The sequence below is a fragment of the Coturnix japonica genome, chromosome 1 (genome assembly GCF_054131305.1).
Source record: "Coturnix japonica strain WE chromosome 1, WE-NBRP24, whole genome shotgun sequence".
Classification (NCBI taxonomy): Eukaryota; Metazoa; Chordata; class Aves; order Galliformes; family Phasianidae; genus Coturnix; species Coturnix japonica.
Genome location: NC_140663.1, coordinates 55,462,184 through 55,486,994, shown reverse-complemented (window position 1 = coordinate 55,486,994; position 24,811 = coordinate 55,462,184). Strand labels below are relative to the sequence as shown.

The 24,811-nt window shown below is 41.1% G+C and overlaps 1 protein-coding gene across 7 annotated transcripts; it reads right to left on the bottom strand.

Annotated features, from left to right (window-relative positions):
• Nucleotides 1-1,212: 1,212 nt before the first annotated feature.
• Nucleotides 1,213-24,782, bottom strand: RESF1 (retroelement silencing factor 1). 7 transcript variants are annotated; one of them, XM_085540907.1, is made up of 6 exons: nt 24,640-24,782; nt 20,986-21,045; nt 20,751-20,901; nt 3,799-9,221; nt 2,781-2,855; nt 1,213-2,430 (listed from the first exon to the last, which is right to left on the bottom strand). In XM_085540907.1, the coding sequence occupies exons 4-6, from the start codon at nt 9,179-9,181 to the stop codon at nt 2,285-2,287; spliced, it is 5,604 nt and encodes a 1,867-aa protein (XP_085397033.1). In that variant the 5' UTR covers nt 9,182-9,221; nt 20,751-20,901; nt 20,986-21,045; nt 24,640-24,782; the 3' UTR covers nt 1,213-2,284. The 7 variants fall into 7 exon arrangements, 6 of the variants coding, with proteins under 6 accessions (XP_085397033.1, XP_085397031.1, XP_085397043.1 ...); XM_085540905.1 differs by having other exon boundaries at nt 20,986-21,042; XR_014943751.1 differs by lacking the exons at nt 20,751-20,901; nt 20,986-21,045 and having other exon boundaries at nt 3,799-5,301; nt 5,381-9,221.
• Nucleotides 24,783-24,811: the final 29 nt, after the last annotated feature.

Here is a 24,811-nt window from a genome sequence, read left to right as displayed (position 1 = left end):
AACATTGAATGGCAATGCTACCTGCCATATGATTATATGGTCAATGGGGGCCGGCCTCACTGAATACTATAATGACATTCTCAAGGCTGCCCTGAAGACAGACTCACTCCCTGCAGGGGTGGACAAAGAGACTCAATGAAACCCTGCACAATCTGAATCAAAGACTAGAGACAGCAGACCCAGTGCGCTGAAAATGCCACAAACATGAGCCTCTCCCCTTAGGATCCAAATTACAGGCACCGATAATCAGGCAAGAATCAAAAGAAAAAAACAACTGGATTAAATGCAAAAGTCAAAACATGAGGTAGGATCTGCATGGTTGAGCTGATAGCACTAGAGCCGGGAGTTCTGCTATAATAAAAATAGATTGGAAGCCCCAGAGGCAGAGGAAAATAAATTGCAGCCTAAGAAGATAAGATAAAAAGATTTTAAGAAATAAGGTCACAGCAGCTGCTAAAAATTCAACAAGTCCAAGAAGGAAAATAAAAAAGAAATGAAAAGTGAGCAGGAAGGCATGGTTTCTAGAAAGAAAAGCAAACGGGTAAGGAAATGTCATGGAAACACTTAGGCTTGAAACCTAAAACTCACAGTTAATTGGAAAGCAGAGCACTTAATCATTAGCTGAGGGCTAATGAGGTAACAGTGGGAAAAATGATTACTTATAACACCTGGGAAGGAAAGTACTGTCAAATCCAAGTCATTCCAACTTCCTAAGTTTAGCTCATTGTCATGCATGTGTTTTCTTTCACATATTTTTTCAGAGACTAGCTCTATTCTAGGTTCAAAAGGTTCATGTAACTGTGTGACTGGGTATACAACAAGATAGCTGGTGTGATGTACAATATGTCCTGAAGTTGAATGGAAGTAAATGGCTACTACTGAAAGCATGGCTTCTGCATTTGTACCTGGTCAAAGGACGTAACAACTGTTGTGGTTAAGCAGGTCCCGTTTGTTACGTTGCTGTTTGCAATGCAATGCTGAAGAGATAAATATTCTTGTGTTTTCTGAAATCTAAGTGCATTCTGTTACTTTCATTCAAAAAGCTTGGACTCAAGTCCCACTGCTGCTCCTAACAATGACACCTTTCAAAGAAGGAAGATTTGAAACTCATTTTAAAGCTGTGTTTGATCTACAGGATTACCTACAACATGAACTGAACTAAATGTAACAATTATAACTACATACTTCTTAAACTAAAAAAATACTAGGCAGAACCTTTGAAAGTTTATTTCAAGTATTAAAAAGTCATTCAGTAAAATATCTATAACTTCTTTACTTTCCGTATAAAGGCTTAAACAGATAAAAAGAATCAGAACAATTCTGAAAAGAAAAAAAAAAAAAAAGACAATTCAAAATTGTGAACAACACTGAAAAGGCACTTAAAAAAAGACATCCAACAACAAATATAACTCTTATGTCACAGTGAGTCCTTAGTCAAACATCAGCTAATACTTTATAAACAAAGAATTAATTACAGTCTGGTCAAAATGAGCATTATAGTCAGACAGAAATGAATTTAAACTCCGTGCACTTCAACCACTGTACTTTTTGTTCAGGTATAAAGAAAGCAGAAAGAGAGGAAGGGAAGCAGGGAAGGTTCTTCAGCGAGCTACCAGCTTGCAGCACTGTGTCCAGATGAAGAATTCAGAGTTAAATTTCTACAGTTTCTACAAAAATATATTTAAGAAAACCGAGTAGCAGCGTAAATACTTCACGGTACTCCCTTATCTTCATGCTTAAGGGTTTTATGTCTGTATTCCAAGTTTACAAAAACAATTTCTACAAATAACTGAAAGTCTTGCTAGATGAACAAAAATCAAACTAGCATAAATAGAAAATAAACACGTAATGCCTGAGAATCCTTGTAATCCCTTTCTAGTAGAAATATTTTTCCACTGCCAGCAATGGAAAGTACCAGGAGTTGAACTTTTCCCAAATCAGAAAAGAAAACAGATCATGAGTACTTAAATGACTCTGAAGGTCTTTTTGTAGCGTATCTTTTATTATTTATTTTTCAAGATTCAGCTATCTCCTGTACTTAAAAAAAAAAAAAACAAATATGCCAAGAAGATGTCAAACATCTGACAATGATGTTTTCAGCACCAAAGCCTACTTGTGCAATAAATACACACTAAGTAAATTCCCACTCATTCGCAAGTACTAGGTGATAGCTTGCTGAACAAATATGAACACTTATGCAAAAACATGAAGTAAACCAGAAAAAGAATTCTAGTGCCAGCGTTTTTTTCCCCAGTGATATCGAGTATGACATGATATAGGAGTGCTATCCAGGCTTGTCCATCTTTTTTTCCAGGTACATTTTCCTGTAGGTTTGAAACATCTGCTTGGAGTCTTTGATCGGAATCTGAAGAGCCTTGTCATCTCCTTCCAGCATTTGTATGGCTGTATCAAGTGGAATACAATCCTCAGCTGAAAGACAGGAAGAGAAGCAGGTTAAAGCAAAAGTTGCCAACTTTTGGGTTTTGCCTACAATTTAAATCTCTGGATAAATCTCATCACCAACACTACCTATGATCTAAGTGCACACATGCATACTAGAAAATGCCACTGATTTCCAACAAGATATTCTCATGACAATAAAGATTTCCACAAGGCCTTGAAACTTAGATGTCTACTCAACAGCACCCATTTTGGCGGCAGAGTTACTAAGGAATCAATTGGAATAGTTCATTAAAAACAGCTGTTGTAACAGAACACTTAAAACCAAGCAGAGGTTATTCAACTTTTATTTCAAAATCAACAGTCAAAAGCCAGTTCACCTGTAAAGATCTCCTTCAACTTCGTTTGCTTCACTGAATCGTACTTTAACCAGTCTTCTTTTTTACTCTTGACACCTATAAAGAAAATTAAGTGTTTTTTTTGTTGAATTTCCTTTATGACAAACATTGGTGTCTACTCAGTATTAGGCTATAATATATATACTACTAGTCAGGCAAAAGAAAATTTTCTTTGGGCACAAAGATGACTGCAAGGGCTGCAAAGTACAAATTAAGATTTGTTTTTATTTGTTTATAATCAAATTCCATGCTAGGGACATAAATATGCCTCACAACACACTGTATAATAAGCGTAAAGACTGGGATAGGTAGTAGGAGGAAGACAACTTATAGCAAAGATGGCAGTGGTTACAAAGACTAAGGAAATGCTGCAGCAGTCAGAAAAAAAGAAAAAAAATCTGGCCCAAGCCTTCTCCTTCTTCAAGGCCTCAGAACATCCCTTCCTCCTCCTCCAGCTAAATTAACACACAACTGGGCTAACAACAGATACAAGTCAGATCGCCTTCGGTAACAACGCCAGCTGAATTTGCTGTCTACAAACAAGCCAAACTAGTTGCCATGAGTAGGACAGAAAGCCCTCTTGTATAGTTATTTGAAACTAACTTTATTCTGTGAAGTCTAAAGAAGAGGAAGAGAATCTGAAATGGGACATCCCCCACTTTTTTCAACTTAACTCACAGTTAGAGTTTGTCAGAAAGTTAGAAAGTTGGACTCCACGATCTGCTGAGGTCCCTTCCAACCCCTGCAATTCTGTGAGAAGCAATTTCAACTGTCAGCTTCTACAGTTTCAATGTATGTAATTTTGTGTAAGATAAACAGAAGAATATTTTCATTTGCAAAAATTTCTTAATTATTTGGGAAAACGAATTATAAGGATATCCAAAATTCTCAGTGACTCAGTTTTACACGCAAGCATTCTACCTAAACTCATGATTCCCATCTGAACTACAAACATATATTCCTCTTGAAGCGGAAGAAAAGAAGTGCATATTTATCATACCTGCCACAGTAGACTTCTCTTTTTCCAGAGAATTCTTTGCAGCTAAGCTTTCATCATCACTGGCTGAATTTCTGAACAGTATCTCCGGACACAGCTTAAATTCAAGCACTTGGTGTTTCCGTGGTTTCTCATTTTCGGAGAGAGAAGCATCTCTTTTTGAATCTAGACTGTGTTGTGATACTTGGGACTTTACATGCAAGACAGGTCTGACAGGTGATGTCTCCAGCTTTGTCAGAAATATGCATTCTTGCGCAGTACGTTTAAATGCAACTCTATTTAGGTAGTGTTTTTTGGGTTCCTTTTGAAGATGCAATTTTAATCTGTTTGTTCTTCTGTTCAAATATAGCATGTTTTTATCTGAAAACACTTTCTCAGAACACTTGTCTTTGTTTTGTCCATCAAGATGTCTTTCTTTGTTAGAAAAGTGATTTTTGGAGATGGTAGATAGACCCCTTATCCTCTGTAGTTTAAGCTTGGAGCGATCTGCTAATGAATTCTTAGGTTTCCAGACATTTTCTCCATTCAACTTTTTAGTCTTGTCGGTATTTATCTTGTGATCATATGAATGCCGCTTGGAATTCTTTGTTTCAGATTGCTTTAGTCTTTCATCTTTCACCTTTGGTTTTTTAGAGCTTGTTTTTCCAATCATATTGTCCTTCCTCTTTCGTTTGTATGACTCCTCCTGTGGTGGATGAGCTTTCATAGCTTTATGCTGAGAAAATGTATAGTTGTTTGACTTTAAGTCTCTAATGCCAAAGTTTGGGAACTTCATAGCTTCTGCACGATAACTACTCAGCTTTTCATGTTTAATTTCTGAAGATAACTTTGCTTTTCCTTCAGTATTAGTTCCTACGTTTCGTTTCTTGCAGTTCTGTTCTTTACCCGGGTTCTTGCCACAGGTTTTTCTTTTTTGTTCTTGATAGACCTCAGTGTGCTTAATTGCAACATTCTCTGACTTTGTAAACTTATGAAGGTCTCTTTGGGATTTCATGGCCAAATCTGTTCTGGTTTTATCTTTCGAAAGGGACTTCACTTTGAGAATTCCCTCCTTCTTTCCAGATGACTTCATCACATTGTCTGTATCTGTACAACCAGCCTTCTCTGACAGCTCCCCTTCTGAGACTGTCTGATGATCTTTTTTGTCAGAATGAAATCCTTTCTTTAACAACAGAGTTCTTCTAGACTCTTGCATCTCTTCCTTCCAGTTACTGCTTTTTAAACTATTAACATCCTGTTTTTCAGAGGAATTAAGTGGCCCATTTTTTTCCGGTTGTGGTGAAAGCGGTTTGTGTTCATTATTCATCTGGGATTTCTCGCTCGTTACCGAGATGTCTTTGCATCCATCTTTTATATTTTTCTGAATGCTGTTTTGGACATTTTCACGAATTGGTGGGTTTTCTACCACACCGTCGTTCTTCATTACGGCATCAGATTTACTGTTGTTGTCTTGTCTCCCTGCAGGGTAAGTGTTTTCAGCTTCTGAAGGTTGCTCGGCATTTTTATCTGAAACAGAAGTTCTACGTTTACAGGAGCTCTGTGACATTTCACCCGACGCAGACAGACAACCCGCTAAACTACAAACCTCATTATTTCCAGAGCTGGAAGGGGACTGTGGGTTTTCTTTCTCCCTACATAGACTCTGACTGGGCTGAATGCTGCTTTCAAGACTGTCCTCCTGGGCTGAAGTCTTTTTGGGCTGTTGACTCAATGCTCCACTGTTTTCAGCAGAGGAACATAGCTTCTTTTCAGGAAATGACTCCTGCACCAGACCAGAGTTTAACTGCACAATTTGTAGCTGATCTATTGGGTTCTTTGAATCAGTTTTTTTGGCAGAAACATGAGTCTCTTTTTGAACTTGATTCTCTCTCTGCTCAGCCATAGAACTGTTTCTTGCTGGTTCTTTTGTCAGAATATCAACCCCTTCAATGCCAAACGGAAACTCTTTCATAAGTTCAGTAAGCTGATTATCTAGACACATAACAGGTTCTGCTCCAAAAAAGTGTAGCTCTTCTTCTATGCTCTTTTTAGTGGATGTGACATTCTCTTTACTGCTGCATGTTGTAACAGTGAATGCATTTGTTTCAGCAGTTAAGCTTACCAAGGAATCTAGTGAATTTCTGGCTAACTCCTGGTTTATACTAGCAAGAATTCCCAAGTCACTTTCAGGATACTTGAAAGGTGTATTTACTGGCTTTTTTTGCTCTGAGGTAGTAACTGTTCTAGGAAGCTTGCCGCTGCTTTCTTTCTTAGAATGGCTAGTTAGAGTACTACAAAAAGTCTTATCTACTTCACTAATGCAGCATGATGGTTCCCGCAGTGCCTTTTGCAGCAAGGTCTCTTGCTGAGGAGTGTTCTCCCTCAGGTCATTTTTACCCAATTTCATCAGCTGCTCCTTTTGCCTCGAGTCAGATGCATTTTCTTCTGATGAGGTACCACTGTTGAATGCATGTGTCTGAGGGACCGAGCTGAAAATGCTTGCTATTTGCGGATTATATGATTTATCACCTTCAACAAGAGAACATACGCTAGCAATATGGAACATCTGTTCTTCTATCACAGCTGAGGGAGTATTATTTTGTATCTCTAGCACTGCTTGCTTGCCATCATGGTCTTTTATATATTCTTGGCCTGATTCAGGAAGAACTTTGTTTTGTAGATTTTCTTCAGCATCTCTCATGGCTTGACTGAGTTTCCTTTCGTTTTCACCACGTGAATCATTTCCATTCACGCTATTTTCTACTATACTCTTTCCATCAGCTGATTTGGTCTGTTGTAAGCACGGGTCCTCTGTCTGTATCAGAATGCAGTCATCAGATGATGAAGAAACGCTTTCTATCATTTCTTTATCAGTATTGGCCACAGTTGAAACATTTTTCCCCTCTTCTTGCATGCTGCATATACTTCCTGCCTCAATCACTGGATAGGCTTTATCTGCAGCTGTTGGACACTTGCCTACCTGTTCACTCTGAGCTTTCTGATTAGAAAGCACTAAAGGAGAAACAACTGCAATTTGGAGTTCCAAACCTTTTATCAAATTGCAACTTAACGTGTCATGTTTTTGTCCTACGGAGGTGGATGTTAAAGGTAAGACTGTTACATCTGTGCTAACCAGAAGATTACCTTGCTCTCTCTTATTTGTTGTGTTCTGGCTGTGAGGTAATGGCGAGATCTGATTTGCTGCAGTTCTTTCATTTGACTGGCTATTCTGAACACTCACAGGTTCTGGACCTTGTTTCTTCCATAAGCCCAGGCATGCAGTTAGTTCTTCTAGAGAATAATTACCATTGTTCTGTTTAAAACACGGATTTTCAGTAAACTGCATTTTTTTCTGACCTACATCACCATGGGATTTATTTGCATTAGATTCCATCATTTCTGATACAGGAGTGTGTGTGTGGACCATAGGTACCAAATCAACTTTCTCATTAGTGTCTTTTAATAAGCTTCCACCCAAGCCTGTTAAATCTACCTGTTGTTTTTCATTAGAAAGGAGATTAGTCAGTATGTTATCAGCAATAGTACCAGCTTTCTTCTCTTTTAACATATTTGTGCTGCTCAATACAAACTGGAGAAATGCTGAGTTTTCAGGATAGCTTTCCATGCTTGTTGATGCATCTCTGCTAGAGCTATTCGATTGACTATAACATGAAGCATCATTCAAGGGTGTCAGTGTTTTCTGAGAAGAGGCCAAGGCATTCTTCTGTTCCAAGACAGGAGAATTCTCAGTATTATTTAATAGAGCTGTAAGTTCACTGTGCGAAGGAATGGGAAGAGGCCCTGATGAAAGGTTTCCCTGCTCTACCTGATGATTACCCTGAGTCACTTCTAACCCTCTGTTGTCACCACCAGTTATGTTTTTGTCATTTCTTCCTTCAGGTGAAGATCCAAGAATAGAGTGCTGCTGACTGTCTATCCTCACTGCCTGTGACAGGGAAGGTACTACATTTTGCTTGGGGATCTGAGGAAGACAATTAGAGAGTGCGTTTTCAAAACTCGAGAGAAGTGTGGAAGTGCTTTTGTCACATTTTGAAGTCAACAACTTTCTTCTATACTGGTGCATCCTATGAAGCAGAGCACATTTTCTTTTAATAACTTGCATTCTTTGAGTTTCCCAAGCTGCAGTGTCACCTGTCATTTTTCTTTTATCTTCTCTTGCTAAAGAAGTTTGAGAATTAGCCGGCACATTCACTGAACTAGTAGCCTGCCTTTCCTGAACTGAAACAGGATCACACAGTGGCTGCGAAGCATCCGCTGAAGAAAAAGGTACCGTTCCATGCACAATATCATAAAGTTCTGAGGAAATGTCAGTGGGAGGTACAGATTTTTCACTAAAGAGATGATTTACTGTTACATTTCCGCTTGAATTATAACCATTCCCAACCCCTTGACTGACTTCTCCCACTTGATGTTTCAGTGAGTATTGCTGAACACTGTTAAAACCAGAAGCATTTTTTTTGTCTGATGGGCAGTTCTGGAGAGGGTATTTATTAAACACATTGTGAACTGCCTGCTGTGCACCTAGCAAAGGCTGCGCTACGGTTTTTGAATCATAGTTGGCAGGCAACAAAGATGGTGCAGAACATCCATTGGGAGCTCCTGATCCCATCTGACTTGGCACATATTGTGGCAGATGTACGTTTGTTGCAGTATTTTGACTCAGCGACTGTGAAAGCTGAATCTGAGTACTGGAATTATGTATTTGGTTTTGGACATGTTGCCCAGACATACCAAAAGATAAACAGTTATTCTGGGAATGAAGATATTGACTGGATGACTGACTGATGGGTACAGAAATGCTTTGAGAAGAAGCAGAGGTATTCGTGTTATACTGTGGTATGCACCCCAGCTTTGAAGAATTAATGCATTCACGGTTACTTTGATGCAGCATCGTTCTCAGAGAACGCTGCTGTGACGTTTGTGAACAAACAGCATAACTGTTTGAGGTGGCATAATGAGGTCCTCGAAGCACATTCGGCACACTGCTTCCACCATTCATTTGAGAAGACAGGTGAGGAAACTTTCTATGGGAAGAAATAAGCCTACCAGGGTTTTGCCAAGAGTTCTGAGTCATTTCCCCCTGTGCACGTGATGTCTGATTGGGAAGTGTTGGTGCAGGTGGTACATAGGGCGGTGGAGGCTGATTGACTGAGTATTCCGAGGTAAGAAAACTTTTTATGGCTACAGATGTTCCTGGTGAAGCAGTATTAACAGTTGGTAAATACACTTGGTTATTTCCCACATAATTGCATGCATTTACAGAAGAAAGTGCATTTGTTTGAGGAAAGGCTTGTGCATTAGAAAGCATTTGAGTGTAACAGGATTCTTGACTTTGCAGGTTATTCTGTGCGTCTGCATTCTGGAGCGGTCTTACATTCCAGTCCATCTTTTCTTGATTTCTTTTTCCTAAGTCCACAGTTGAAATTCTAAAAAAAAACAAGAACCGAAACTATAATCTTTCTATCAAGACCTACATCAGCTTACCAAGAAGGAATTTAAAACACATAACAAACAGAACCATTCAACTTGAGTTGCTACACAGAACAGAAACTCCATTGGAACATCCTGTGGATGTCAGCATTATTAACGCCAAGCTGTACAGAAGGCAGTTCAGTTACAGGAGACAGAGCAGCAGTTAACAATTCTATTGATTGTTTAATGAAAACAAAATCCTTAGATTATTCCGAAAAGCTGAATAATGAAATTAGAAATGTAATACTAAATAGCTATATTTACATTATTTACATCATCTCATGTGGATGCACTAAGCAATGCTTAAGAGCAGAGAATCTTGTAGAATATAATATTGGTCAGTTTCTATACAAGACTGAGCTTCAGTTATTCCTTCAAATGTGACCAAAAAAAAAAGAGAAAATGGAAACTGGTTCAGTAAAGATCTCTTGTAATAATATACTCTGCTTATTTTCATTTTACATGTCCTTTTCTCTTCCCTGATGCTGACAGTCACAGTCTTAACTCTTCATGTGTTAACAGTCCATAATTTACATTGGAGGTTGCTTTCAGAGTGACCTATTTATTTCCACAGAAACTACAGCAGATACAGAGAGCACAATAACATTATTCAATAGAGAAAATTCTCAACGAAACATTTCACATGATTTCCCTGAGGTCAACCATTATCCCTACTTTTCCTTTTGAGGACTCGGAGATTTAAAAGTCTCTCCCAGTTTTAATTTTAGAGCTGAAGCACAATTCAGATGCAGTCTATAAAAGCCAGAAAGATATGTCTAGTTGATTGCCCAAGCGCTACTTTCAAGATTTAAAGATAGCTGTAGCTCTTCACTCACTCAATTTGCGCTCTCAAAAGGAATAAGTACAAAATGAAACTGGAAAACAAAGCCGCTTATGGAATTGGTAAAGAAACAAAAACACTACAACAGCACAAATCCTTCAAGATTAACAGCACTATTAAAGCAATATTTACACCAATGCATGAAGCTCAGGTGAAAATACAGAATTCTGTATTCAAGCTGAAGATCACAGATCAACAACATTCAAATGGAGATTTCCTGATAACGCGATAAAACAATCATCTCCCTGAATACAGTAACTGCTGAAGCTGTTTAATAGAGTCGCACTCCACAAGCATGATTTACATGTCTATAGAAAAGATGGCACCATTAAGCAGGAAACAGGAGAAACTGACTATGTGCAGTGCACAACCTAGTCAAGAGTAAAACCCAATTCTTGTCTCTGTCATGACCAAAATGAGTAATACTACCACAGTTCATGTTCGCTGGATGGATTACGACTACATTCAGGCCACAACAGACCACAGCTTAAAAATATTATGTAAATTTAATATACCCAAACATGCCACCTAAAGTGGCATCTGGAAGAAAGTACGTGCCTTAGGAAAAATGTCTTAAGAAGATCAGTATCAGAACAAGACTCTAGAAGATAGAGAGCAGACTACTCATATGTTCTTGCATCAGTTCACTTCCTACATTCATTCTCTTCTGAACCGCAGTTACGCTTTTGGTCTACTGAATCACGTACAATATTCCAAGAAGATTTCATACTTCATTTGATGAACATCATAACTTAAAGCCTGTACCCTGCATACTGGAGCCAAAAAACACCTAAATAGAGAAAAGTGGGAAAAGGCCAAGCATATCATCACACCTATTTTGGCTAAATGGTAAATGCATCACTAGAGCAGATGTCCCATCACACTTTGAGGGCTGCAAGGAAGGCAAGGAATCCTTCAAATAAGGCACCCCCTTCTTGATAGCAGTTTCTTCTGCAATGTAATCAGGCACTACTTCAGAGAAACAATACAAGATAGATCAAGCTTTCTAACAACAACTAATCAACTACTTCAAGACAAAATTACGCAACTCCATAACAACAATTAGTAAGATTACAGATAAAAGTACTTGGCATAGATGTTGTTTTCCTATCAATTACTCTTAGGCAACAGCTACTAGAGAAAGTAGGAATGTTATGTTTCATGATGTCCACCATGCTGTAAGCAAGGCATCCCAACTCCAATCTCACATTATACACACAGGGTCAGAAAGCAGCTACTCATGCTGATATGCAGACCTCTCAAGCATTGAGTACAGGGCCCTTCTGAGCAGACACAGCTTGATAACTGGGTGTACGCAAGCATTTACATGCCTCAGTATTAAATTTTAGCTTAAGCTGTGACTGGCCCTGACTCTTTTCAGAAGTTTGCTCTGCTTTGTGTACCCTGGATTGTTTATGAAAGGAAGTAGCTCTTCCATCTCCTTTGCTACTTTGACTACAGGAAATACTAAGTAAATAAAACATGAAGAGAAAGTTACCCTGTCTATTTGTTTTAGGAATACTGAGCTCCATTTCAGTGTAGCTGAAGGTCTGTATTGTCATCTCAACAAAAGGATTATCTCAAGTCTAGCAGGACGTTTTGTCTGTAATTGATAAGATTCCCACCAACATCCATGTTAGAAGCCTTGGAGCTATTTTGGAGTGGTAAGAGCACCACATAGTCCCCTGGTGGCAGGATGTGCCCTGGAGAAATTTGAGAGGTAGTTACACACTGTAGAAAAAGGAGTTCCAGAAACAAAACTCTTTTGAACTGTTTTGTATTTTGAACTAAATACACTGCCTGCAGAGCATGTATAAATATCAATAATGTGAATAACACAGCTGACCACAAATGTGCTAAACAATGGAATAACTGTAGAGATTTCCAAGTTTCCAAGGGAAGCACTTGGTGTAACTGCATGCTAAATCTTTCACAGTAGGTATAATTAAGGGAAGGGAAAGACGCTCAACTTGGTGACTGACCACAGAAGTCAGCAATGATATCTTCCCTCCCATTTCTCCTCTCATACTATTTCCATACTATTTGCTTACTTTCAGGTGAAGCTTGAGTGACTCTAGCCAAACACATCTTTAGCTTGCAAAGTTTACTCAGAGAATATTTTTGACAGAGAGGAAGAAAACTGATGGCTCAGGGCAATGAGGCAGCAGTTAGCCAGTTCCACAGTATCATCCAGTCTCCATCGTTGTGTGACAGTGTGGTCTCCCTGCTCCCCTTCCTCCCTTAATTCCCCGCTTCACCCTGGCAGCAAGCAGACCTGCCTCCAGCTATGGGAGGCTGAAAGAACTGATGACAGCAGACACTTGGTTGAACAGCTGAGGACCAATTGAGCATGTGCCTAACAAGCAGACTATGACTAAGCCATCACCTTACCCCAGAAACAGTAAGCAGCTCAAGAACCTCTTTGAGCTCTCCTACATGGTAATGGCTGCACAATGGGATCTCCCCTTGAGCAAGGATACCTCTTGAGGTTACACCTGAGCAGAGATCCCGTGCATCTTGCCAGTGCAGACCCTCAGTAAACTAATAGTTTTAGACTTAGTTAACTTCACTAACATCACACCTGAGATTGACTGTGCACATCTAATCCCTCAGACATAAACCGCTGACCAAGTCTGGGACTGGACAGATCTGGGTGCACCTAAGCTCCTTGGTTCCATGGGTCAAAGAATTTAGAAAGGAAGGGGGTCCACTCCAAATATTGTAACTCAGAGGGAGGGTCTCCTACATGTGAGCTTACCCTACCATCTATGTAGTAAATAATCAAGCATAGCAACTTAACAAGATTTTAGATGGCTGGCTATTAAATCACTGCATTATATTATGTCAATAAATATGTTCCTGCTTGTCTTTTATGAGTAAGTTGTATAACATGGTTGTTTCGATCCAAAATGCCTTTTGGTATTATCAGAGCCTGGCCACAGGGTCACCAATCTACTCCAGCCTCCGCTATCAGAACCCAACTGATATTGCACGATGGTCAACCAGGAAACTAAGACTCAAGTTGGCATGTTATAAAGCAGACATTCTTTAATAGCAGCACTAAATGCATGGGGAGTAATCCTCCTATCATATATAGTTTACACAAAAGATCTTCAGTTTATACGCATTACTTGCACTACATATACAGAAGTTCTCAGAATTATGTTACAAATGTAAGTTTCCCCAGAAGTATGTTTCATACTTAATGACCAATTCCAAGCATGTCCTCCTATTTCCTCGGTACTAAGAGAGAGCAAAGCTTATCTCCTTGGTTCAGAGACATAGCTCTTTCTATTATCTAAACAAGTTGCATGGCAGGGCCATCCATCAACAAATACTAGCAAGATTAATAATATCATTACAACTTGTATCACAACCTTTAGGTTCCAATCATATTATACTCATACCCCTCACCTCCAAGCTTCGTATGGCCCCTCACACTCACCTATTACAGACGTTCCTCCTTGACTTACCCCAAGAGGGATGTCTGACTTGCTGATGCCTATGCAATTATTCAACATAATGCCTGCTTTAGGCACACTGCAGTCATCCATACTGCATGTGACTGAGTTGTTACAGCCAATTACCACGACAATGCCCAGGTGGCTGAATCCTTTACTTGGCCATTCACTCCTCTGACAACATCTACCGGGTGCAGCCACTGGCCTCCCTCAAGGCAAACAAGCTCCTTCCACACCCACACAAAGAAAATCTGCGGCAACTTCCCTTGTGAAAGAAATCCAGGAAAATGCCTATATGCTTACTTCAGCTGTTGGCCACATTGAGTTCCATTCTGCTCACTCTGTGGCTAAGGACATGTGCAATGCCCAAGCAGATGCCACTGCTGTGACCAGAGGGACAGCAGTGGAGACAGAGACTGACAACCATAATAAAGCCAATCGCAGCACGTACTAGCAGCTGAAGCGAGGAAACTTCATCATCTTGATGTTTGTGCTGTTACTATATCCCTCATTTGTAATTTCATCCACTACATTAAGCTCTTAAAGGGCCCTCTGGCACAACACTAACATTCTTGAGCCACTTGGCTATTTTTAAGTTTTTTTCTGCAAGTAACTCTTTAATCTCATAACTCCAGCAGAAGAAAACTTGGTTCTGCTTCAGAAAGACATTTTCCTGTTCTGCTGCCCGTTCCTGGATACATCTCAATACAAGATATTATTCCATTCCTTTGCTTTCCATGTATTATATAGTGAAGCAGTAAAGCAGCACAATCAAGCCATTCATAATATCTGAAAGTTCTTATTCATTATAAAGAGCATTTTGTAACTGCAAGAAATGCTCAGCATCAATCATTTTTCATCAGGCAATAGCCCTGCAAAGCAGCAGAACTTATTCACTACTGCAGCAATGGGCACACATCTCCTTATGGCAGGGGAGAAATCGTGTGCCTTATCACTGAAATCCACTCCATCAAATACCCTCACTCAAGGCAGGTGATACCTCTCCTGTCACTCACTGCTTGAGTGTATCACACTCACAGCCTTCACAGTGTGTTTGCTAAAATATTTTTCCATATACAATTTATCACCCACCTGTTTTTCTTTCATCCCTCAATGGGGAACAAGAGAACAATGCATACTGGGTCCACCTGCTGTTCCCCATTTATCAAAGGGAATAGGAACATATGCCAGACCCTCCCTTCCTGTCACCTTAGCCAGTCCCAGTTCCTTTGACTTAGGCCAGGTGTTCTGACAACCAAGCTACCTGGCAAATTCATTCTACCATGTATTAAGCTATGCTTCAGTGATTCATTGTGAACGGGAACCCTTGCAGCCATTTTGTTAGGAAGTTTAGCAGAAGTCTATACCTTAGCGTTAAAATTACTGCAAAAACACAGTCTGCTTCTCACATAACTGGAACAGAGTTCAGCACAAGATCCAAGAACTGAAAGGACAAAGTTAATCTGCAGGACCACACACCTTCATCCCTCATTTATGCTTCTAGACTTACAACAGCCATTCTCAATTTAACTGAATGCACTTGGCAGGAATTCTGTACTTGCTTGACAGGCAGTATAACAGCAAGATTAGAGCAGCTTGGCAGTACTGTACTTGTGGTACAAGACTGACTGAGACTGGTAAGGAACCATTGTCTCAAATCAACAAGAGAGATCAACAGGAACACTTCGTGGACAGTTTTACATTTGAAAGCATTCCTTTGGACCCGGACAGAAGCCGTTTGAATGGGAAGGTCTAAGAACATTTTCTGGCTGAAGACTTGGCCTGGGAGCAAGTGTTTTCAGCTTGATACAAGAAGTTAGATGATACCACTGTATACCTAGAAGGCAAGATACAATCTGGAGCCACCTCTTATCTCTGCTGATTTAAATCTGTAAAGCTCAGAAGTCAGGAACAAAAGAGCTCCTGTAGTGCACCCTGAAGCCAGAAGCTGCCACTCCAAACCTCTCTGGACTATAAGTAAAGAGAACACTTATCTTCCACTACCATTTGTCACTGTCATTAACTGATCATAAAATCACAAGGTTGGAAAGGACCTACAAGAGCATCTAGTCTAACTGTCCCATTACCATTGCTACCACAAGCCACTAACATCTCATTGCTCCTCCTCCAGACCTTGGACGACTCACCACTACCACTGACAGCCCAAATCAGCCACATTCGGCCACATGCATCTGTCCAGTTGTAAATATATGACTGAAACAGAAGGTATGTTACGCTGTCATTTTCCTTGTGTTCTAGCTGTAGAACAGGTTATAGCAGCCTCCACACAGAGGAGGGTTCTTGCAATTAGGATTCTCAGCAGCTATATAAGAGATAATTTGCTAGATGCTACCCAATGTCTCAGATGGACAGTTAATCACACAGTAGCTACAGTAGCATGAAGTACATTAAGACCAGACACTTATCTCTGAAGATTACCATCCCACCATATCCAGGAGTTCATTTTTATCTCACCTTCTATTGGCTTTATTGTCCTAATCCTATCCGCCACTACAGACACTTGTTACAAAATCCACTCTTGAATGGACTTACTAGTCTCACTCCTATGAAGTACACTATAATGCTACTACATGATGGAAAGTACAGCAATAAAAGGGTGGCAAAGTCCCAAGTTGCAACAATTGAGGACAAGCCCAAACGCAACAGCCATGGACACAAAAGCAAACAAACAAACAAACAAAAACTGCTTACCTCTGGAAGGCCACAGGTAGGCTGGGACCTCCAGAAAGATCCCCTTGACTCCTCTGCCAACCCTTAAATGAGGTCTGGGAAGGAACGCATCCTGGCTCCACCCCTTCCAGTCACACAGGTGCACTGCATGCATCTGAGCTCCCTTGGGTTGGCCCTACCTTCCCACCAGGTGCTCGGTCACTGGTTCAGGCCATGACTGGGCATATCTGCTATGCACACACACTGGATCAGATTCTTCCTCCCAGGCTCCCTTTGAATTCTTAAATGTTATCTCCTCCACCCATCAGGACTTTTAATCTGACTTTATTCAGTGTAATTTGACATTACTTCCAAACCAATTTGTTAGTATTTCCCTATCCCTTAAGAAAACAACAACCATCTCCAAGATGACATTTCTCAGCCACATCAGTTGAAGTTACCCTTTTCAAGTCACTTGTCAGAGCTAATCTCTTCAAACCATATTATTAGCCTAGACCACATCGCAGGTGCTTTTTAAGTGATAATGTAAGTGACCACCATCTCCAGCAGCTCTGGGGGTATCTCAAGTTGTGAGGGTAGGGCCCAGCCTGGCGCCCCTGGCTGTATCTGCCAGCAGACAGCTGCTGCTTCCCTGTTTGCAGGTTTTCCAGAAACACACAAGCAACACTGACACAACTCCCTACAAAAACTGCCACAAAATGCTGAAGGCAGCACTTGTATACAGGACTTACATAAAACTTAAGCAAGAAAAGCCAAGTCCCTTTCCTCCTCTTTGATTGGGCAGAATTGAGTGTCACCAGAAGAAAAACCACCCCCACTCTCCAGAGTCACGGGCACACTGCATTCACAGATTCCCCTCTGTTCTGCTCATGAAGAAGTACAATTGCTTCTGATATGTTCTTGGTGATACCAGGCAGAGTATTCACAGATAAGCAACAGTCATACACAGAAAGAAGAATGGAACTCACCCAGCTGGTGAAGAAGCTCTCTGGCTACGTAGCACTCCTCATGGAGCAATCTAAGCCCAAGAAATGCTCTCTCTTCAGTGGCTGGCCCTTACATGAGCCCAGGGTGGGTGGATCCACCCTGGATCCAACCCCTTCTGTTCTCATGGGGAAAATTATAAAGGCTCTTTCTCTGCCTCTCTTTGGGATAATCAAGCCAGCCTATTTGAGCAAGAAATTTTCTTAACATCATGCATGTGCTAGGGATAGAGAGAGAGAATTAAGAAAGGTCTTCTAAGGAGACAGGACAAGCTGGGCTCAGACAGACATCCTGACCAAACAGGGTTTGCACTTGACAGGCCCTCTTTATGCCCTCTTGCATTAAAGGACTATGTAATTTGGCAGAAAATAAACCCCCTTGTGTCCCTATATAACAGGCAGGCTGGAGGCAGCTGAGTGATGCCCAATCCAGCACTAGAAGTCTGGTTACATATGAACTATCACAATTATGGATTCACAAATAGCGCTCTGCCCAGTCTGTCTAATGGCATCCAAAAGGGCTCTCCATAACCAACCACAAGGAATTTGGCCACTCCCAGTGAGAACTCTCACAGCTAGATTAGTGAACAGTGCAAGAGACTGGAGGCCCTTATGGATTGTCACTGACAAATATACTGCAAAGCATGTGAGATTAACCATAACATTATTAATATAACCTGGCCACAAAGGCATCTGGTTATAAAAACATCATTCAGAGACCTCTAAGTTCCCCAGGAAAGCACTCAGTATGACCAAGTATGCAAATTTTACCCAGTATAAACCTCTATGGGGAGGAAATAAGAGGCTCAACCTTTCGCAATAATTCCACAGCACCTTCCATCCATCCTTCTCCTTAGTCCTCTCCAGTTCCTGCACGTCCCTTATCAGATGGTAAGAGCCACCATCATCTTCCTCCTTCCATATCCAGAATTCCCAGGTCTGCACTCTTATTCATGGGGAAACCTGGGTCTGCCAGCAGTTTCCTGATAGCTGATCTGTTCCCCTTACACTTGCCTGTCAGGATTGTGCCTACATTTTATTTATTGCTTCTCCATTTCCTTTCTAGTCCCATTTGACAAGGTCCCTGATCAGATAATCCTCCTGAAATAAACATTCTTACATTCCTGTACTCTTACTTATTAGTGCTGCAGGAAAGTTTGTCTCCACTACCCCCTGACAAGGTTTGTATCTGTGTGTCTTATTTATTTCTTCCCTTATTCTTCCTCCTTTTCTTTTGCAACGGAAGGGTCCTTTGGGAAACAGATGCTACAGAATCAGAGCTTGTAACACTGCCTCAGTAGTCATGGGAATTATGGTCAGAAGGGAAGCAAGAAATAGACCATTCTTAACAAGATGACAGATAAATGCCATGCCACATAGCAACAGAAAAGTTAGATACAGCAAAATCTGATTCTGTCCTAACAAGCTGTTCTGCCAATAGATAGGGTTAGCACAAAGGACACAGCAAGTTAAAGAAGTGTGTTTATCTTTACTCACATTTAAAGCAATAAAATAATAAGTGAAATAATACAGCAAGAACATAACAAAACAAGGTAATGCACCTAATCATTAATACATAAGATTAATTGTATTGATTAAGAAGGATAAATCACCAAACTGCCCTAATATTTTACCATCATCCAGACCCACAATCATAGGGGAGCCCTGTTTGCAGTGAGGATTTGGAAAACCTTTCCCAGCAATTGGGAGGTCCTGTGCAGTGCATCCACTCATAGGTGACCACTCAAAGTGGTCTTCAAAGTCACTGCAAGAGCAACCAGATTTTATACAGTTGAATAAACATACTTACATAACTTCAAGTTCAGAAACAACAAATTTCATCCTCCTTTTGGATTCCACCCGAAGCCTGGCCAGGCTCAAGAAGGAACCAAGAGAGTTTCCCTATCAATTTGGGCTTTAATCAATTATTTCTCATGGCATTGCAACGCGCCCCTAAATAAAGATCCACCATTGGTTTCTGTTAAACAACAAGCATTACAACAGATCTCTATAAACTGACATCAAAATATATATTCAAGTTAAAATAGAAAAACAGATACATTCTGCATTGCATGCGTGATACAGTGTTTGGTTTTGAGGTTCACCTAGAGGTCAGCTTTGGTTCAGGGCCTATTGTTCAGGCCTTAGTACCTCAGAAGCATCTAAAATGAGCTCAATGGGATTATTCTCAAAGAAAAAGAATGTTCTGCGAGCACCACAGACTCCAGGCATTTGGAACAGCCTTGGTTCAAAAGGAGTTTTAAAATTCTAGCTCTCCACAATACCAAGCAAAACACAAACACTGCCAAAGAGGTTACTGCTGAGAAGAGACCCAAACCCAGCCATTTAGTGCTTACACTCCTCGGGGGAAAAGCTATGTTTGCTCCTGACTAATAGCATTAAGCGTGAAAAAGCAATTTTTAATACAAAAATCAGAGGATTTGCAGGAAAAGGCATTAGTAAGAGGGATCAGATTCACCGAATCAATCAACATTTCCTAATAGTCTACTCAAAAACCTACAAGCAAAAGATTTTCTCTATGGTAGCATCAGACTTCTTACAATAGGAGTATCCTCGCCTCACATCACAGCTCATGCTTAAAACTGAAACGTATACTTATATCTACCACACATCTATAGCTCAAGCTTTTCTAGTTGTAATTCTTACTGTGATGAAAGAGGTCAGCTATTGATAAAGCAGAGTTGTGAGATGCTTTTTATGGGTGGAATAACACTTTTCACACAACGCCTACACCCCCACGGCACAGTTGCAAAGTCCCACTTAGCATCACACTACGACAGCAACCTTGAAATGTGCTTTGAGCTCTGAAAGCTTTCCAACTTCCAAGGCACGGCTAAGAACAGCCTTGCACCTCCAGTAGCTGTAGGCAGCTCCCATTCTGAAGTTCTGCTCTGAAATCATTCAACATCTAACAACAGCTAATTGGAGAAAAGCTCGTAATCTACGTATGGGATACGTTAACTGAATTTCAGTCAAACAATACCCATCTTTCAAAAGCACAGAATGTGCTCTCTGGCATATCTGCACCTTATATAAGCAATAAAGCATTTTATGAGTTTTAAGATCACAGGAGCGATCTTGAATAAGGAGTAAGTATAGCATGACAGTATCTTTCTTCTCTACTAATCTGTAAAGCTTGCCATATGCTACAATTTACACGACTGTCAACTATTCCCCTCATTAAATGGTCTTTCTTGCAGTGCCCCCAAGTAATAAACCCTGCTGCCTTTTCACTTGTCGTTTTACACTTTCATTGCTCTTTGCAGTTCTGAAACCCCTGATAACTGGTGTCTGCTTAAGCATACGAGTCATAAATAATACCAATCTATAGCAGCGTTTATCAATCACATGAAGGAAAAAGCACAAACCCACTCCCTGTCAGCAATAGGAAAGTACTGCAGTCTTTAGAAAAATGGTGAAAAACTGTTCAAGTAGCTGTGGAATAATTGCTATAGCAACTTCAAATTAAGGTACAGTATTGCTCACAGAGGCACAGAAGCAGATGGTATGTAAGGAATCCATAAAATGACACAGAGGGTAGAGCAGAGCGACAACTCCGCACTCAAGTTTTGTGATCCATAGCAGGTTCACCACTCATAACCCAAGGTGTGCAGCACTACAATCTCTCAAGCTCCACCTGAAAAACAATAACAGTACAAAAATGGCTTAAGATAAAGGGGGTGTCACGGAAGGTACGATCACAGACAAGCTGGGAGAATACCTCTGTCTTTTGAGATCAGTTGATGGACTAAGCTTCTCTTCCCCCACACGTGGACGCCTACTGGGTAAGAGTCACACAGTTACACAGAGCGCTTCCCCAGGAAACTCAGAAATCTCTTCAGTGTTGTTTTATAACTGAATGTGCTTGTGGCCGGGTTGTATTATTCCTTGGTTAACCTCAAAAGTTGTGCAGACAGTGCACTTATCAACTTATCACCAGCAATACAAAAGAATCTGTGCTCTGTTGCTTTAATAAGCCGCACTGTTCGCTAGTTTAGCCATTACCATTGTTAGTCTCAAACTCGTTCAGCATGACCATGGAAACCCATTTGGACACAAATAGCGAAGGATATTTTCTTGAGCTGCATAAAGAAATACATATATAGAATAGTTAAGAGAAGTGAGGGTGATTTCCACCTGCTAAGACATGTCCCATGAAGAGAAACAGTCCAATTTTTGAGTTGACCGTCAAATTGCAACTCTATACATCTATCTTATCTACCATAACCAGAGCATTGCTATGATCTAAGTTTCATTTCAACCACAGCTATGGTTTGAAACGTAGCACAACTAAGCTGATTTTCATCTTAAAGATTCGTGTTTAACTCACTAAGATGAGGAATCAAATTCAATGCAAAAACATATTGCGAATGATTGAATACCTTTGGTGAACTTTTGGAGACATTGTAAGTTACAAAGTTTGTCAGTGCCACACAGGTAGTATGGATATTTCTTCTGCATCGAGCATGTTAACTTATTAAATTACTTCACAAAATAACACAAGCACATGCTTAATAATTAAATAAGAAAACTTTGTGTTTGCTTAATAACATAAACCACACCTCTTCTTGGGAGGTGGGTGATAAATTGTATATGGAAAAATATACACACTGTGCAGGCTGTGAGTGTGATATGCTCAAGCAGTGAGCAACAGGAGAGGTATCACCTGCCTCGAGTGAGGGTATTTGATGGAGTGGATTTCAGTGATAAGGCACACGATTTCTCCCCTGCCATAAGGAGATGTGTGCCCATTGCTGCAGTAGTGAATAAGTTCTGCTGCTTTGCAGGGCTATTGCCTGATGAGAAATTGTTGATTCTGAGTGTTTTCTTACATTAATAGGCACACACACACACGCATGATAAGATGAACTCTATCGGCGATCACTGTGTTTCAGTCACTAAGTAGCACAAGAGAATGTAAGGTAAATACACATTGGTTTCGATTTGACTGAGCAAGTGTTGCAGACGCAAGATGTAGCCTCACACCACATCTTCCCCTCCACAGCACTCCATTATCACCTATGCAGCCTGCACTCAAGTTACGCACATCAACTCATGACAAAATATCCCTGAAATCACATAATAATGTTAGAAGTTGACAATCCCGTGAGGCCACATTACTAGTTAGCCAGGACCGCATGCAGCCCTGCAGGTTACACATGCCTACTCTGCAGCTTTTCACAAACCCTCATGGTTGGCCTTAACAAAGCACGAGGAAATGAATAATGCCAGTAATTAAGATATCTGAATAGCACCCGTCTCTCTTTGGGCTTCTGCGCTCTTTAATTCCATTTTGTGATCTTCAACCTATCCTCATTTCTTTTAAAATATGGGCCAGAGAATAATAATCTCTCTCTTCTACTCATTATTAGTCATCATTAAAGAGAAGAAGGAATCCACATCAAACCAACAGGTTAAGCAGAACAATTGTACTGATTGAGACCAGGAGAGGCCACTATCACCAAGACAGAGTTATACACCAAGAAAAAGATACATTGCTCCTGTTCACAACAAATGAAACTAAGCATGTTCCACACAGTCTATGGGACCACTTCCCATGTCTGCAGTCTATAGCCAAAAGCAGGACTCAGGTAGTGGTTTGGAAGCCTGCAGCATGCAGATCAGCTGGGCACTCTACTGGAGGAGACTAAGCTGGCACAGCAGTCCCCATGTGACTGCTTTTCCTCATGGAAAAGGCAAATATAAAAGCAATAGTGTAAATACTAGAAACAAAAAAATATTTCAGTACCAGAAGACGTTTGCAGAAAGTACTTAAGGCAAAGAACTTGCTGGCTTTTTAAAAGCCACGGTTTGAAGGATTGCTTCCAAGGGATAAGAGCATTTGATGAATCTACAAGCACTGCAGTTTAAGAGTGGTATGAAGGAGAGGGGGAGAAGAGTGGAAAAGTGTCTGTGCATTAGGCAGTAAAATGAGCCAAAATAAAAGCCTCTCTAAAACCCTGGCACATCAACCAACTAGAGGATGGTCCAACAAGCAGGAAAACAAAACACTTCATAGTATTCTTCATACAGTGATTTTTTTCTGCCAAGAAAAAAAAACAATATATATATATATTTATGAATATATAGTTCTAGGTTTGCAGTTCAAGTTCAGACTTGCCAGCTGAAAAAAGTGCTTTCTGCCCTTTACCTTTGAAGTACCACAACTTGCTTGAGTGAGCTGCATGAATACAGTGAATTGACAGCTCCAGATGACTCGCTTTAGGACCAACTTTGCACATTTCTAAGGCTTTATTTTGTTGCTCAGAGGAATACCAAACTGGCAGGAATATTAAGAATAAAGGATTTGATTTTGTGAACAGTAACCTAAAAGTGATCCATTAACGCCACTTTCCTTTCTCTGCCAGGAATGACTACCCAAATGTTTTAACACTGTTATTATTCCTGGATAGCTCAAGAACATCAGGTGATAAGAGATAAAGAAGCATCTGTTTCTCACAATAACTTCTATTCTTCCCACAGTTCTCAGACATGAGAGCTAGAAAATATTTACCACTAGGCACCATGAGTTAGGTTTGTTTTCTTTTATTTTTCAGTCTTCCCAGGAGGCTAGTTAAGAGTAGGGGAAAAGCCAGCATTACCAGAGCTCCTGGAAAGAGGCAGCTGCGTAATAACTTCTAGGAAAAAATGATCCCCAGCATTCCTATGGGCTTCAGAAATGCACCTTCTAGTTGATGCCTCCTGTGTTCACCAATATCTAGAAGCTTCCAGGAGCATACAGAGAAACCTCACAGAATTATTGCTGTAGGGATATCAGCCTCTTCTCCACATTTCCACTTGCCTTTGCAGATACAATACAGTAGATGGAGCGTGGAGATATATAGATGGAGCACATCTGATGTTCCCGAATTGGAAGAGACCCACAAAACCACCAAATCCAACTCCTGGCTCCACAAAGCACAGCCCCAAAATCAGACCTTATGTCTGAGAGCAGTGTCCCCCTTTGAACTCCAGCACTCGGGGCCGTGCCCACAGCCCCGAGCAGCCCATTCCATGCCCCCACCGCCCTGTGGTGCAGAACCTGCCTCCCAGCTTCCCCCATCTCCTAGAATAGCACACCCTGCTGAGAAAGCCGCTAAACAAACTTCTGCCTGAGGTGATGATGGAGGAGGTTCTTTCAGGAGGCAAGCGAGCCTGCAGATTTCATCATGCTCAACTAGCCTCCAGCCAGAAGCTCGATCAATTCTAACTGACCTGAGGGACGATCGCCGAGCACTAAGCGCCCCGCTCCCACCCGGCCCTGCCGCGCTCCCCGACACGCCGCAGCCCCACGGGCCCCGCCGCCCAGTCCCGGCCGCGCGCAGTAAGGCCCGGCCCCACAGCCGCTGCAACCTGCCCCGCCACCCGCGCTCACCGAACCCGGCGCCCGGCGGCTGATCCGTGCGGAGGTAGAAGCGGAGCCGGAGGCCGCTGGGCCCCCAGGCCTCGGCGGACCGAACGAGGCCTCCTCAGCCGGCAGGCAGAGCCGCGGCACGGAGCCAGAGACCGCCCCGGGGCGGGACCGCGCCGGAGCTGTGAGGAGGAGG

Bases quoted from the DNA above. Each gene is read 5' to 3' on its own strand.
- RESF1 (XM_085540907.1), bottom strand. From the start codon at position 9,181: ATGGACTGGAATGTAAGACCGCTCCAGAATGCAGACGCACAGAATAAC. The intron at 2,856-3,798 runs GTATGATAAATA...TTTTCTTTATAG, and splicing joins AGAGAAGTCTACTGTGGCAG to GTGTCAAGAGTAAAAAAGAA. The intron at 2,431-2,780 runs GTGAACTGGCTT...CCTGTCTTTCAG, and splicing joins GTTGAAGGAGATCTTTACAG to CTGAGGATTGTATTCCACTT.